Raw genomic sequence first — 13835 nt, 5'->3', positions numbered from 1 at the left:
GTTATGCATTAAATTTTTTGTTAAGTCAAAGTCGATGCCCATAAATCCAGGGGTGAGCCCCATCACCCTTGATTATGTAATAACATTATTAAGAGATTGTTGACACCGGTATGATTTTGCACAATCAGACATTAATTCTTATATATACATATATCTAGTGTATGATACAAATTTAGAGAGGTCGATTAGTATGCTTGATAGTTTGAGTCTAAGTGCCAGTTTTCTGCAGCCTGTTATTCTTGTTTATAAGCAATCTACCTATTAAGGGAGATCCCGTGATTCAAGTCTTTTCTGTAAAAGACAAAAGTGCAGGAATGCATTTTACATGCTTGTGATTTTGTTGATTTGAAATAATTTGTTTATGTTAGAATGAAAGTATAATAAATGGGATATTTGAACCTCAATGTGAATGCAGTTTAAATCCTGAAAATCTGCAATGTTCTGTTGGAAGTTATCTTTGTATTACAAAAAGATTCTTATGTTCATGGTTTTCCTTTCCTTAGAGATGAGCGTCGAAATTTCCCATTAGGCTGTTTTGAAATAAAGCTTGTTGCCAGGAATAAGTTGGTAAATCTACTTATCATCGAGTCATCCACTATAATTTCTACTTAATGAATATGGTTTGGTGGCTGTTTCAAGGCATCCCCTTTTTAATATATGTGTTTCCATGTTTATTTTGATTTGAAGGGTAGCAAATTTTTAATATTGTTGATGTTAGCTTGCAGAATTGCCAGTCATGTTATCGTCCAAGTTATTACCTGAGATGGAATTAGAGGAAACAGCCAGAAAGGAACAAATCTTAGGTGGACTATCAAACCTCCCAGTTCTAACGCAAGTTGAGAAATTAAAGGTGAATATTTCCTGTTCCAAATGTTTGTTAGAATGTAACTTCACATATGGTTTTCTTAGTGTAGACTAAAATATTTTAACTTCCTTTGGTTCAGAGTAGAGTAGATGCAATTGGTGCAGCCTGCAATTGCGCTGAAAAAGCTATAAATGATTCTCGCAAAGTATATGGATTGGGAACTCGCCATACTCCTGGCAACATCACTCCATTGGACAAGGTTCAGGTTGCGAAAATTGAAGAGCAGGAGAAACTTTTGCGAGCAGCTGCAAACCAGGGTGAAGGTGAGGATTGGTTTCAAATGAGGTCTTCTACTTCTTTGCTTACAAAGTTGAGTTTTAAGAACAAAGTAATTTCTACAATTATGTATTTCAGTATCTACTTAGCATTCATGAATTCCAAATTGTGAGTTGCCCCTGATTGAAAAGCAGAACTTCAAGTCAGAGTCAGAGCCATATCTCATGAGCGTGATTTGGTTTGTGGTCATCCTTAAACCACTATTTAGTAGAATAAATCAGCTTCTACTAGTATTCCAGAAGCATGATTTGGTTTGTTGTCTTCTTTAAACCACCATTTAGTAGAAGACTTACAGCTTTTGCTAGACAACAATTTGTGGTCATCTTTGAACCTCCACTCGAGAGGACTTTGTGGTCATCTTCTGCTAGCCATTTGGTTTGTGGTCACCCCAAAACCATTAGATACTTTATGGTTATCTTTAAACCACCATTTATTAGAAGACATCATCTTCTACTGGCCATTTGGTTTGTGGTCATCCTTAAACCACCATTTGGTACAAGACGTCAACTTCTGCTAGTCATTTGGTTTGTGGTCTCATCCCAAAACCACCAAATTCAGAGGGTACATTCAATGTTATGTAAAAAATTAGTTAACCTTAGGTTTATTATTTAATTTTAATTTTAATTAGACGAAAGGGCACGATCATAAGATCATGCCCTTTCCCAAAGGGTGTCCATGGCGGTATATAAGCCAGGAACCCCATTGTAATCAATCATCATCTGTAATTCATCTTTTTAATAAAATATTTCCATATATATTTCTGTCTCTCCAGAAGTTTTTTACTTCATTGGTATAATGAAGTTCTTTACTTCATTATATAATATAAATATATATAAGTTATATATAATATATATTATAAATTTTATAACATATAACTTTAATTTAGTTATAAGTTTAATATATATATATATATATATATATATATATATAAAGTTAATTTAATTAATTAAAAAGTTATATATATATATATATAATTTAATTAATTAAAAGTTATATATATATATATAAGTTAATTTAATTAATTAAATTTATTTTAATTAATTAAAGGTTATATGTATAAAATTTATTTTAGATAATTAAAAAGAAAGGGAGGAAAAATATTTTCGCTGGCAAATAAATACACTCCCCCGCAAACCCGCTCAATGTTGACAATGACAATGGCGGATTTCCAAAAAAAATTGTTGGATGCAGAGCATAAGATAAATAGCAACCACGATGAGGTCAATAAAAGACTAAATGAATTCGAGATCAAGCTTGGGGAGCAAGCTGATGAAATCAAAAATCTTCACGATACGACAAATCGAATGGAAATAAAGATGGAAAATTACCATGTTTAGACAGAAGCAGGGATCAAAGAGGTCTTAACAATGTTGAAAATTCTGTGTAAAAGGTCGAATTGTACACCCGAACAACTACTAAAAGAAGGTGAAGAGAATCAAGAACACATCTCGTCAGATTCAACAAAGTCAACAGACTCATGAAAAAGTTGAATCCTCAAAAAAATCAGCGACACCCCACCAAGAAGCGAGTAACACAGCCTTTACAAACAAGCAACTCTGGGATAACTTTACTAATCAACACCCTTTTTTCGCTCAACCATTAGCAACATACCAGCGAAGGGCAAAAGTCGAGATGCCTAAATTCGATGGAAACGAAAAAAACAATGTTGCATGGATAAATAAAGCAGAAGAATACTTTGAGATATATGACATCAATGACGATGATGAAAAGCTCAGGTATGCATCCATGAAAATGGAAGGAGAAGCATATAACTGGTATATGTGGTGGAAAAAAACAACACATGTCATTAGCTGGAGAAAATTTAAAGATGCATTCTTTAAAAGATTCCAAGGTGTAAGAGAAGAAGAGTTCTTTTCAAAACTCATCAAGTTACGACAAAAAGGAAGTGTGGACGAATACACTCAAGAATGGGAGACCTTAGTAACACGAGTACCTGGGTTATCAGAATCTCGTCTAATTCAGTCATACATCTTGGGACTCAAAGCCCATTTACAAGCAGAACTTGAGATGCATGACATTACATCTATAGAAGTAGCAAGACGAAAAGCAAAAACAGTCGAAAAGAAATCCGAACCAATATTTTGGTCAAAAGTGGAAAAAACTTATGCAAGACGAAGGATACCCCAGTATGTGGACTCAAATAATACAAGATATGTTCCACCGCATCGTCGTGAAGATGAAAAATCTAATGTGGAAATGCAAAGAATAAAAGAGGGTAAATGTAAACGCTGTGGTGAGAAGTGGGACCCCAAACATAGATGTGCTAAAGGAAAAGAACCAAAGAACCTATATAATTGTGAAGCAACCAATGATTCAAACAGTGAAGATTATGACATAGAAGACACAGAAGACGCCCCAAAATTCTCACCAGAACTAGATGATGGAAGTATTCCACAAGTGTCATTATCAGCTATGACAGGTATATCACAACCTCGGACTTTAAAGTTAAAAGGACACATAAAGAAGAACAACGTATTGGTTCTCATCGACTCTGGAAGCACACACAATTTTTTAGATGCAACTGTGGTAGAGAGACTCAATATCTTTTCATTTCCCTTACCAAACATGAAAGTGATGGTAGCTAATGGTAAGAAGATTGAAAAGGTAGGGAAATGCCATAAGGTCAATTTGCAGATTCAAGACTTTAATCTAGAGTCTCCATTCTTCACAGTACTGTTAGGAGGAGTAGATGTAGTCTTAGGTATCCAATGGTTACGAACTTTAGGTACTTATGCCGCCAACCATCAAGTACGATTTATAAAATTCAAATGGGGAGGTCAGAAGTACAAGCTACACGGATTCCAAGCACCAGAAAATCAAGCTGTATCATCATCTCAGATGATGAAGCTGAGTCGAAGAAGAGCACCTGCTTATGCGATACAATGTCACCAATTAGAAATGTTATCTGCAAATATGACCAGAGAAGAGTCACCAGAGATACAAGATCTGATTCGGAAGCATGAAAAAGTATTTCAAGACCTACCTATGAAGATGCCGCCTAATAGGGAAATTGAGCATACAATAGAATTCAAGGCAAGATCAGACTCCATCAACATCAAGCCATACCGATATTCACATCACCAAAAAACGGAACTTGAGAGATTAATCCAAGACCTTTTAAAGTGTGCGACCTTGATCATCTTGGAATATTTGATCAAGTGGAAGGACTTACCCGAAGAAGACGCTTTCTGGGAGAATGAATCATTCTTCAACAACATCCGTCGTTACTTATGCTTTGAGGACAAAGCATTCTTTCGAGAGGAAGGCAATGTTATGTAAAAAATTAGTTAACTTTAGGTTTATTATTTAATTTTAATTTTAATTAGACGAAAGGGCACGATCATAAGATCATGCCCTTTCCCAAAGGGTGTCCATGGCGGTATATAAGCCAGGAACCCCATTGCAATCAATCATCATCTGTAATTCATCTTTTTAATAAAATATTTCCATATATATTTCTGTCTCTCCAGAAGTTTTTTACTTCATTCAACCCTTTTGGCAGCTGTTCACTTCCATGTTTCAACTCTCTTCTTGGACTCACATACAACCCTATGGATTAAGGGGGTGAATGTTGGAGACATAATCCATTAGGATTTTTATATTTTGTATTATTCACTTGAGAAGGAATATGAAAAGTCACGAGTGAATAGGAACAGTCATTGGGAGTCCAAGAGACCTCTTGGGAGATGAATCCAAAGATCAAGATCATGTGCTTATATGTGTATCATATTAATGAAATGCAATCTCATGTTTATCTCCATTGATGTATTTTCCAACAAGCCCTTTGTTCATGTTTTCTATTCTATGCTATTCAACCCCCTTCTACAAGATCCACTTCACTTGCCTTGATATATGGATGGTTGTTACACTTTGGATCCACATGTACCACATGGAGATCTATTCTTCATTACATTACATTGGACGACTTAGTCACGAAGGCCACATGTGTGGCTATGGTTGGTTATTTGGCATAGATCACGAGAACTTAGTCATGTATCGATTTGAGGAGGTTGTTTTTGGTACTTTATCGAGTATGTCCTACTCTTTTGGTCCTTGTTTCACATGTATACATATCTTGGAGAGCGTGTATGTGGAGAGAAATCTACATACTATTTTGGAGGTTCTTACATTGTCTATCCCTCAACTAAAGGAAGCACCCCATGCTTTAGTTTTATTTTTGGAGATGATTGATAAGTAACTCTACTACTTTTACTCTTGTTTGACTCATCTATTGGAGTTAATTACTTGAGAGCTATATTGTATTGTTTTCCTTGAGTGTTGTATTATAACCTCTTGGAGGAAATTGTGGATATCAATAAATTCATTGCTACTTTTTAAGTAAGCCAGTTGTTGAGTGAGTTACTTTATTATTATCCCATGGAGGACTAATGGATCTTGGGAAAAACATAATTTTTTGTTGTAAAAGGAGATAAGAGTTGAAACATATATAGGGGTTTACTCTCTCCATTTGTAAGGAGTGAGTGCAAGAGATCCTAAGCTTTGGAATGAAACTGTTTCTATATTTTTTCTAAGCTATTTCAAAGTGTATGTACAACTTTGTTAATAATGGTTAAGAGCATGTGTTTCCTCCCATGAGGTCACGGGTTCAAATCCAGAGGGCGGGTTATGGTATGTACACCTCCATAGACCTTAGTAGTTAGATTTTGTAGCTCAGATAGGTATTCTAGCCTTAAGAGGTGTCATTGATGCTAGGAACATGGAATTAATTATCTCCAAGCCCATGTAATTTTTCCTAAGTTTCAACTAGGAAAAATATCTTAATTATGTCAATTAGTGATTTTTTAATTATTTCCTAAGTCTAACTTAGGGAAAGTGAATAATCAATTGACATTGGTTGAGATAAGACTGATTTTCCTCTAGAAGTTTGTAGAAAATTTCTAAGTTGATCTTAGCCATCGATTGGATCAAGTGAACTTCTAATCGTGGCCATTCATTTGTGAATGAGATTATAAAGGGAGATCAATGTGCAACATTGGAGACAAATTAGATCACAAAAATCATTCGAGTGGGTGATTTTCAGAAGATACTAGAGGGTTTCAACATTAGTGATTGAGGAGAGATATTTTTGGGGTTATTCTTCATTAGGTAGATTTCTAGTTTTTGAGTTCCAGAGGGAGTTTATCAGGGCCAAATTATTTATGTAGAAGGAAGATGAGTTTGGTAGTGCGAGTTTACCAGTTCACTAGTGCAAGTTGCTAGAGGTCTAGATCGAGTTGCCAGTTGCCGGTGCGAATTGCTAGAGGTAGTGCCAGTGGCCTGTGCGAGTTGTCGGAGGCAGTATAACTTGCTAGATCGATTTCCCAGAGGCAGTGCGAATTGATGAGAAGGGCAGTGTGAGTTCCAAGTTAGCCAGTGCGATTGCAGGAAGGAAGTGTGAATTGCAGGAAAGGGCCTAGTTGATCTGTAGAGGGACACAATGAAGTTTCTGAGTTCGATTTATTCAGAAGTGAAGATAAAAATATTGTTGGAGCTTAGCTAGTGTTAGGCAAGCAGTTGTATTTCTCAATAGCAAGTTTGGATTTTTTGTAAAATTGCACAAAACAACAAGCCAAATCCTTGAAAAAGATAGCTAAGAGTGTGCAAAACACTCCCAAATATCAGATCTAATGATGAGGGATGAAAATGATCAAGATTTGGTCAATTAAGACCACCCCTTGGACAAGCCCTAAAATTGAATTGTTTTAGGAGGTCTTGTAGTCAAAACTCCTTTGATGATTTAACCGGAAATTTATTTCATCAAAAGAAATTTAATTGGAGGGCTGAAATAGATAATTTATGACTTCAAATACAATAAATAAATATTTAAAACAGATCTGAAATTTGACAAGGTAAGGAAAAATACTTGTAGTTTATTGCTTTAGGTGTCTCCTTAGGTAAAAAAATGCAATCTAGAATTTATGACAACAATAACATTTGCAGATATTCATACATAAAATCTGATATACCTGCATAAAATGTGATAAATAAAACTCAAAATAACAGATATATCAATTCCTTTGGTTAGAATTTAAATTAATGCTCCTTTTCTCCAATGGTTTGCTAGTTAAAAGATGTAAAAATTATGACCAACTAGCAATAAAATTTTAAAAGAAGAAAAAGTGGTGAAAGTGAATAGGATTTTTATTTTTATTGATGGTTGATGAATGAGATTTTTGTCTTACCATGAAGCTTACCATTTAGCTGGATTACGATCATAACGTCACTTAGATCGACTTCACCTTGAGTTCTAGAGACGTGAGGAGTTGCGGGTGAAACCATCCCACTTTCTCTAACATTGAGTAACCTGCCAGAAAATATTAGCTCCACCAGGAGGATCTACTCCTTCGAGATGCCCCACATGCTGCAAATTAGCTTCCATTAATTTGTTACAAGTTCAATTGATGATTTTGTTGAAAAATGTAACTAGGTTCGGTCTTCATAATTGTCATTGTACTTATATCATTATGTATTTCATATAAAAATCAAAAGAAGAAAAATAAATATTGTTTTTCAAGCATGGATTTCATGCTCAAGTCAATTTGTTAATTAGGTCAAGCATGTTATTCATGCTTCTAGGGTTTTCTGAGTTTAAAGATTATTTGTTATAAGTCAAATTATTGTTCTAGAGTCAAGTCTGATTTGGACTTTGAAAGAAACAAGAAAAATAATTTTATTTGAGTCAAAAATGTCAATTTTGTCTCCACAATACCAAGTCGGCCCTGGAAGTAACCCATTTGACCTCTTGGATGTGTATAAATATAGCGCAACTCATCCTCATTTGGAGCATCTTAATCAAGTTCGATTTCTGTGCCAAGAAGAGAGACAAAATCAATGGAGTCAAGAAGAGGAATCAAAGTCGAAGGAGAGAGAGTGAGAGTCAAAAGAGAGAAAATCTGCCACTCTTCCCTAGTTTCTGTCACATGTGTGAAGCTGCAGAAGTTGCAAGGGCCAAAATTTTGAAGTTTGAATAAATTTTGAAGGCGTTGACTAGAGTTTACTTTTACTTGTTGGAAGAGCTTGAAGGAGGGCTGACTTGGGTCTTGTGTGAGTTCTTGGTCTTGGTGTTTGGGTCTTGGAATTCTCACTTTGATCTGATTCTATAAAAAGAGAAGAATTTACTAGGTTTTTCCCTTGGAGGGAGAAGTAAAGTGACCTTCATTTGGATATCATCATGAAACATTCTTCTATTCTTCTTTCTTTGGTTTTGGTCCACACAGGTCTGAGATGTTCGTGGAAGTTCGCTCACACAGGTTCGAGATTGGAGGGTCCGAAGCTCGCACGTGTGCTAGGGTTTTGAGTCACAACCGCAGGCTTGCAATAAGCAATTTTCGGCTGCAAACGCACGCAGGTTGACTCATCCGTGCGACTGAAGCCTTTCATCCGCACATACATCACATTATCCCTTCAGTTGGGACCTAGGGTTTGGTTTGATCAATTGATCGCAAAATTCGCTCGTTGCCCACAGGGTTTTGCAGTTGATCGCAAACAATGATAGTTGATTGTAGGTGTTTGAATCAGGGTTTTGATCATTAGCATTGTTGGGTTCATCTCATGATGTTGTTTAGTTGAATTTTGCCGGATAGGATTATGATTTTGAAGATATGGATCATTGTACTCTCTTTTGCTGAATCATTCAATGGAAATCTAATAAGAAGTAGAATTTGAAAGGGTTTTCCCCATAGTGGGTTTTGCTTTGGTCTTCGACCAATCTTGGTGTCTCTATGTGTGAATGCTTTTCTTCTATTGTTCCTTTATGTTTCACTGCATTGACGATGATATTGTTCTTTCTATATAATTGCATATACTGCTGAATAATGTTGTAAATCTGAATAATGTTAAGTTGCTATGGGGTGAATGTAATATGCAAATGTTGAAATGCAATTATCGAAGCAAAGAACAATATAGTTGTAAGAAAAATTATCATGGTACCAAAGTTGGGCTGAAGAAAAGTCGTTGAAGATCACCCCTATGAAGACACCATTGATGGAAGCAAGAGAAGATGGTGTAGAGCTAAAAAAATATTGGGGTTTGAATGAAACCCTATGCAATTTGTGTATTAGGGTTTGATGGATATTATAAGGTTAAGGTTTGGAAGAAACATTGGATTATGACAAAGATTGGACTTATGTACTTTAGAAACCTTAGCATGATCAACATGAAGATGTTCAAGCACATATGAGTCATGACGGATATGATGTAGCCCCTAGATGGGATAGTCTTAATTTCACCTTAGTTATTGATGAAACCGATGAATGTATTAAAGGCAACAATGTTATATGGTCAATGGACAATCATGACCCTTGAAGGCTGGTTCTAGAGGGAGATGATCACTTCTCATTGAAGATAAGTACTTTTAGATTTATGTTACCTCTTTGTGATTCTATCCCTGTTTGAGTTTATTGCTTTGATTATTACTTCCTATATGTATATTTGAGTATTTGGATACTTCTAACCTCCTGATGAGTTGTGATAAGTGGATTCTTATTAAGGATTATGGCTAGTCACAAAATGCCCCAGTTGCCAATGTCAAGGTGCACATGTATCTGAATATTACAAGGTATATATATGATGTATCATTTCAATGTTATGTTTCAACTCCAAATATTGGATGGCAAGGTAAGCCCTAAGTTATGATGGGAATGTCACCTTCACAAATGGCTCATTCATATGAAAGTTTGATTCATGGTACTTATGATGAAATGGTGCACTTAGTATTGGACAAGTATCTCACATTTTATTAAGTCATGGTAAATCTATATAAAAACATTGATTTTTGATATATTAGTGCTTTAGATATTTGGCAAGCATATTTCATTTTAGACATGATGGATTTCCTTATCCCATAAAGAAGGCTAACACATTGATTCTTGTATAGCTTGATACTATTGATAGTGTTTGTGATAAGCATGATAACCATGATGATGGAAGTGTAACAATAAGATTATTGCTCAAGATCTCTGTGTTGACCTTGGCTTAGTAATTACGACACATGGTAAAATTGGATGCCTTGATTTGATGATTGAATAAATGTAAAAGAAGTGATGGAGTGATTATGATCTGATGAGGCACTTGACAACTGCCCTAATTATATGAGTCTAGCCCTTAATGAAAACTTGATGTCATGTTCATATATGATGATGAAGTAGCTGATGTTAACATGTCATGCCTATTATGAATATATGTTCTAGAAACTGATATAGCTTGATTTCATGATCTAATAGTTCCGTTGATGCATGACAGTATTATGATAGACAGGTTGATGTTTTGAATGATGATGACTGAAGGATCTTCCCATTTAGAGGGAGAAACTCTCCATAAAATCCCTACATCCATTTTCATTTGCATTGGATGTATGGAAAATTCTTTATTGTTGAAGTTTTCTGACGTAAATAGACAAATATCTGATGTTGCTGATCTAAAACTAGTTTTGGTCTGAGAAGAGAGGGTTTCCCTTATTTTAAGGCCCAACCGCACTGAAGCAAGCTTATTAGTGCGATTATAGGCCTCCAACCGCACGGAAGAAAGCCTATGGGTGTGGTTGTGCCTGTAGGTCACAAAATTTGAAGCCTAATGCACGAAATTAGAAGTGCACTGGGAGTATCACAATCCTTCCTACAAACATGGAGCAAACATCAGAAAGTTCTATAAGCAGGGAAATTTGAATGTTTGAATTACTATAGAGAATGTAAATGTGTTGACTAAACTTGTGTTTGCAGGGGACCAAAATATGCATATTAGTATGTTATTTTGATTTGATCATTGAAGTTAGTATATGACAATATTTAATAACAATTGCAAGGGTTTGACAAGATTTGGCTTGTTGGCTTGACTTAGTGAGCATATTGGCTTGGATGATTGATGATGCTTTAGAACTTTGACATGATGCTTGATGGTTCATAGATATGTTTTGGCTTATGGATTGTTTGAATTCACAATGATAACAAGTTAGAGTTTTGATCTGATTTGGTACTTGATGACTGATGATTTGCCTTGATGATAGTGCTATGTGGGCATAGTGACTTTCAGTGATTGATGTTGGCATTGATTTTGTATTGGCTTCATTGGCTTTGGCACATTGGTTGAAGTATAAACAATTGTGACTTATCCTTGGCATATGCATTTGCATCTAGTGACAATTCATGTTATGATGGCATGATGGAATTTGATATTGCTTAATAATAATTTGTTGACATGACAATAGATGAAATCATGACTTGGTATTTGGATGTGAGCTCTACCTGACATTTGGTCCGAAGAAGTTTGTCATAGTGATATTGGCAGAAACTTTTATGATTTTGATATTAGTTTTGATCTGACATCTAAGGCTTGATAAGCTGACTTAGTTGATTTGATTGCACAATATTGATTTGTGTAAGATTGAGCATATTGGTTTGGTCAAATGTTATGTTTGCAGAGAACATTATATAAAACAAGTCTCTCGAGCCTGGTATGTCTGCATTGATAGTTACCTTGTGAAGCCAGGAAGATGTGCAAATACAAACCTTTACTTTGAAAGAGGCCCAAGGTATGACTTTGATTTTGGTTTTATATACTGATGGTCTATTCTTGACAGGTAATGAGCCTCTGATGATCAAAGTAAGAGGGAGTTGGCCTTTGAAGTTCGAAATGAAGAATCATGGCATGATGAATTACTTTTTGAAGTTTGGAAAAGAAAATCTATATCGTGAAGCTATTGAAGAGTTTTTGGAAAATGGAAATGCAAATCCTTGGACACTTCGATGGAATGGAATTTCAAGAAATTATGCAGAGATATTGTTGAACCTGACTTAGCAATCGATAGTTGATTGAAACATTGATGTTCCATGTGAACACCCGTCTATATATATATATATATATATATATATATATATATATGCTTTGCATAGAACCCGAGTGAATTCATGATTGAGAAGCTTCACACATTGAGTTGCTGTTGAACACCCTTTGAGATATTTGCATGGGACGATCAATTTTGGTCTGAGATATTCTTCCTATGATATGTGACTGCATGGATGTATTGATGTTGTTTGGGATCGTTATTGATAAGATGAGCACATCTAGGTGCTGCTGCTTTAGTATGAGATCTGCCATAATATTTTGATGAAATGTTCATAGCATTAAGCATAGTCGAGGTTGAGTCCGATGATGCTGGCATGGCTAGCTGTGAGTCAGGTTGAAGAAGCTTTTTGGAGAGCTGTTTGAATAGGTTCTGGATATGACACAAATAAATTGCAATAATAATGAGTGGGTTCCGATTGGCAGAGAATGCCGTATATAGATGAGATTGAGATATCTTCAGTTGGTATTGCTATACGAGACAAACTTAGGCTTGTGGTTGTTTCCTCCGTGAGAGGGAGGATAAATAAGGTATCCTTTTTGTGATATATATTTGTTCTAATATAATATTTGATTTGATTTGTTGCCTATGCAACACTTCGAATTCCCTTCTTCCTTCAACGCTGGGCTCTTCCGACTCTGCTCTCTTGTTTCACCCTGCAACTCTGATACCATGTGAAAATTTGGATGCCCAAATTTCTACTGCAGCAATTGCTTATGTTTCTCCTATTGTTAATTACTTGAGCAAAATTATTTACTGTTTCCTACAGTAAACACCGAAACAAATAAACTGCAGCCTTCACCATGTAAAAAAAATGCGGAAACAAGAAACTGAGCAAGAAAAAAATACACAACACATCTACACGGTTATTTTTGGACAAATGTCCCTAGAAAAACCCAGTGTGGGAAACGGTGCAGCAACTGAGGGTTTATTATTAAGTAGTAGTTTATCTGAATACAATCTCTAGATACCTTTCTGGCTATCCAGTACAATGAATATCACCGACAAAAGAATAATGAGAAGTACTTCACACTATCACAAGCGATCCCGACTGATCCAGCCACATAATGGCTTGCCTCTTGCTGCTTCTGCACTGCTTCTGCGCAGTCACTGCGTCGGCCCAGCGTCACAACCTCTAGGGACAACGTTACTCCCTCTGCTGATCGATTTGCTTCTCAGGAACTTCGATTTCCACCTCCCAATCTCACACCCTTGCTTCCTGCTTTAGAAATCGATTTCTTTAGCAAAAATATGGACCTCCTCAAGGCTTCTGCGCTGCCTTTGCGTGGCCCTTGTTAAAAATCGGTTACCCTACTCCTATTGCAACACCTGATGTTAATTCTTCTAATTGTTAATTCGATTAACCAATTTACTTGTTGTGTGCTATGACAAATATCGAATTAAATACACTGCAACCTACACAAATAAAAACTGTGGAAATTAAATACAACACATGAGAGAAATAAACGTCACACACATTTACACAGTTATTTTTGGATAAATGTCCCCAGAAAAACCCAATGCGCGAAAATTTGTGCAACAACTGAGGGTTTGTATTATAAAGTAGTAGTCTTCTAAATACAATTCATTGGATGCCCAACTGGCTATCCGATACAGAGAGAAACTGGACAGAAAGAGTAGTGAGATGATCTCACCATGTCACTGTGAGAACCGACACTGATTTGCGTTGGAGGTGAGCCTCTGCGCAATACTGCATCAAGCCTACATAGCCACTGTAGCTGGGATTGTGTTGCACCTCCTTTTGATCCTCTGCTGGCTGGAAAATTCAACTCTTAGGCCTCCCGATCTCACACCTCGGCTCCAACAGTATATCCT

General features: G+C 36.0%; 1 protein-coding gene across 1 annotated transcript in view; it reads left to right on the top strand.

Moving 5' to 3' along the window:
• The first annotated feature begins 724 nt into the window (after window positions 1-724).
• LOC149192354 (uncharacterized) overlaps window positions 725-13835 on the top strand; it is a 257294-nt gene continuing 244183 nt past the window's right edge. The window contains exons 1-2 of the mRNA XM_089404560.1: window positions 725-850; window positions 945-1128. Coding sequence (XP_089260686.1) covers window positions 737-850; window positions 945-1128 — 298 coding nt within the window. The 5' untranslated portion in view covers window positions 725-736. The remainder of the gene's footprint in view (window positions 851-944; window positions 1129-13835) is intronic.

This window comes from Pinus tabuliformis, chromosome 2_2 (assembly GCF_031772625.1).
Source record: "Pinus tabuliformis cultivar Carrire ecotype Pingquan chromosome 2_2, CPIR1, whole genome shotgun sequence".
NCBI classification, from domain to species: domain Eukaryota; kingdom Viridiplantae; phylum Streptophyta; class Pinopsida; order Pinales; family Pinaceae; genus Pinus; species Pinus tabuliformis.
Note: the sequence above shows the minus strand (reverse complement) of the source record. Positions and strands in the feature narration are given on the sequence as shown.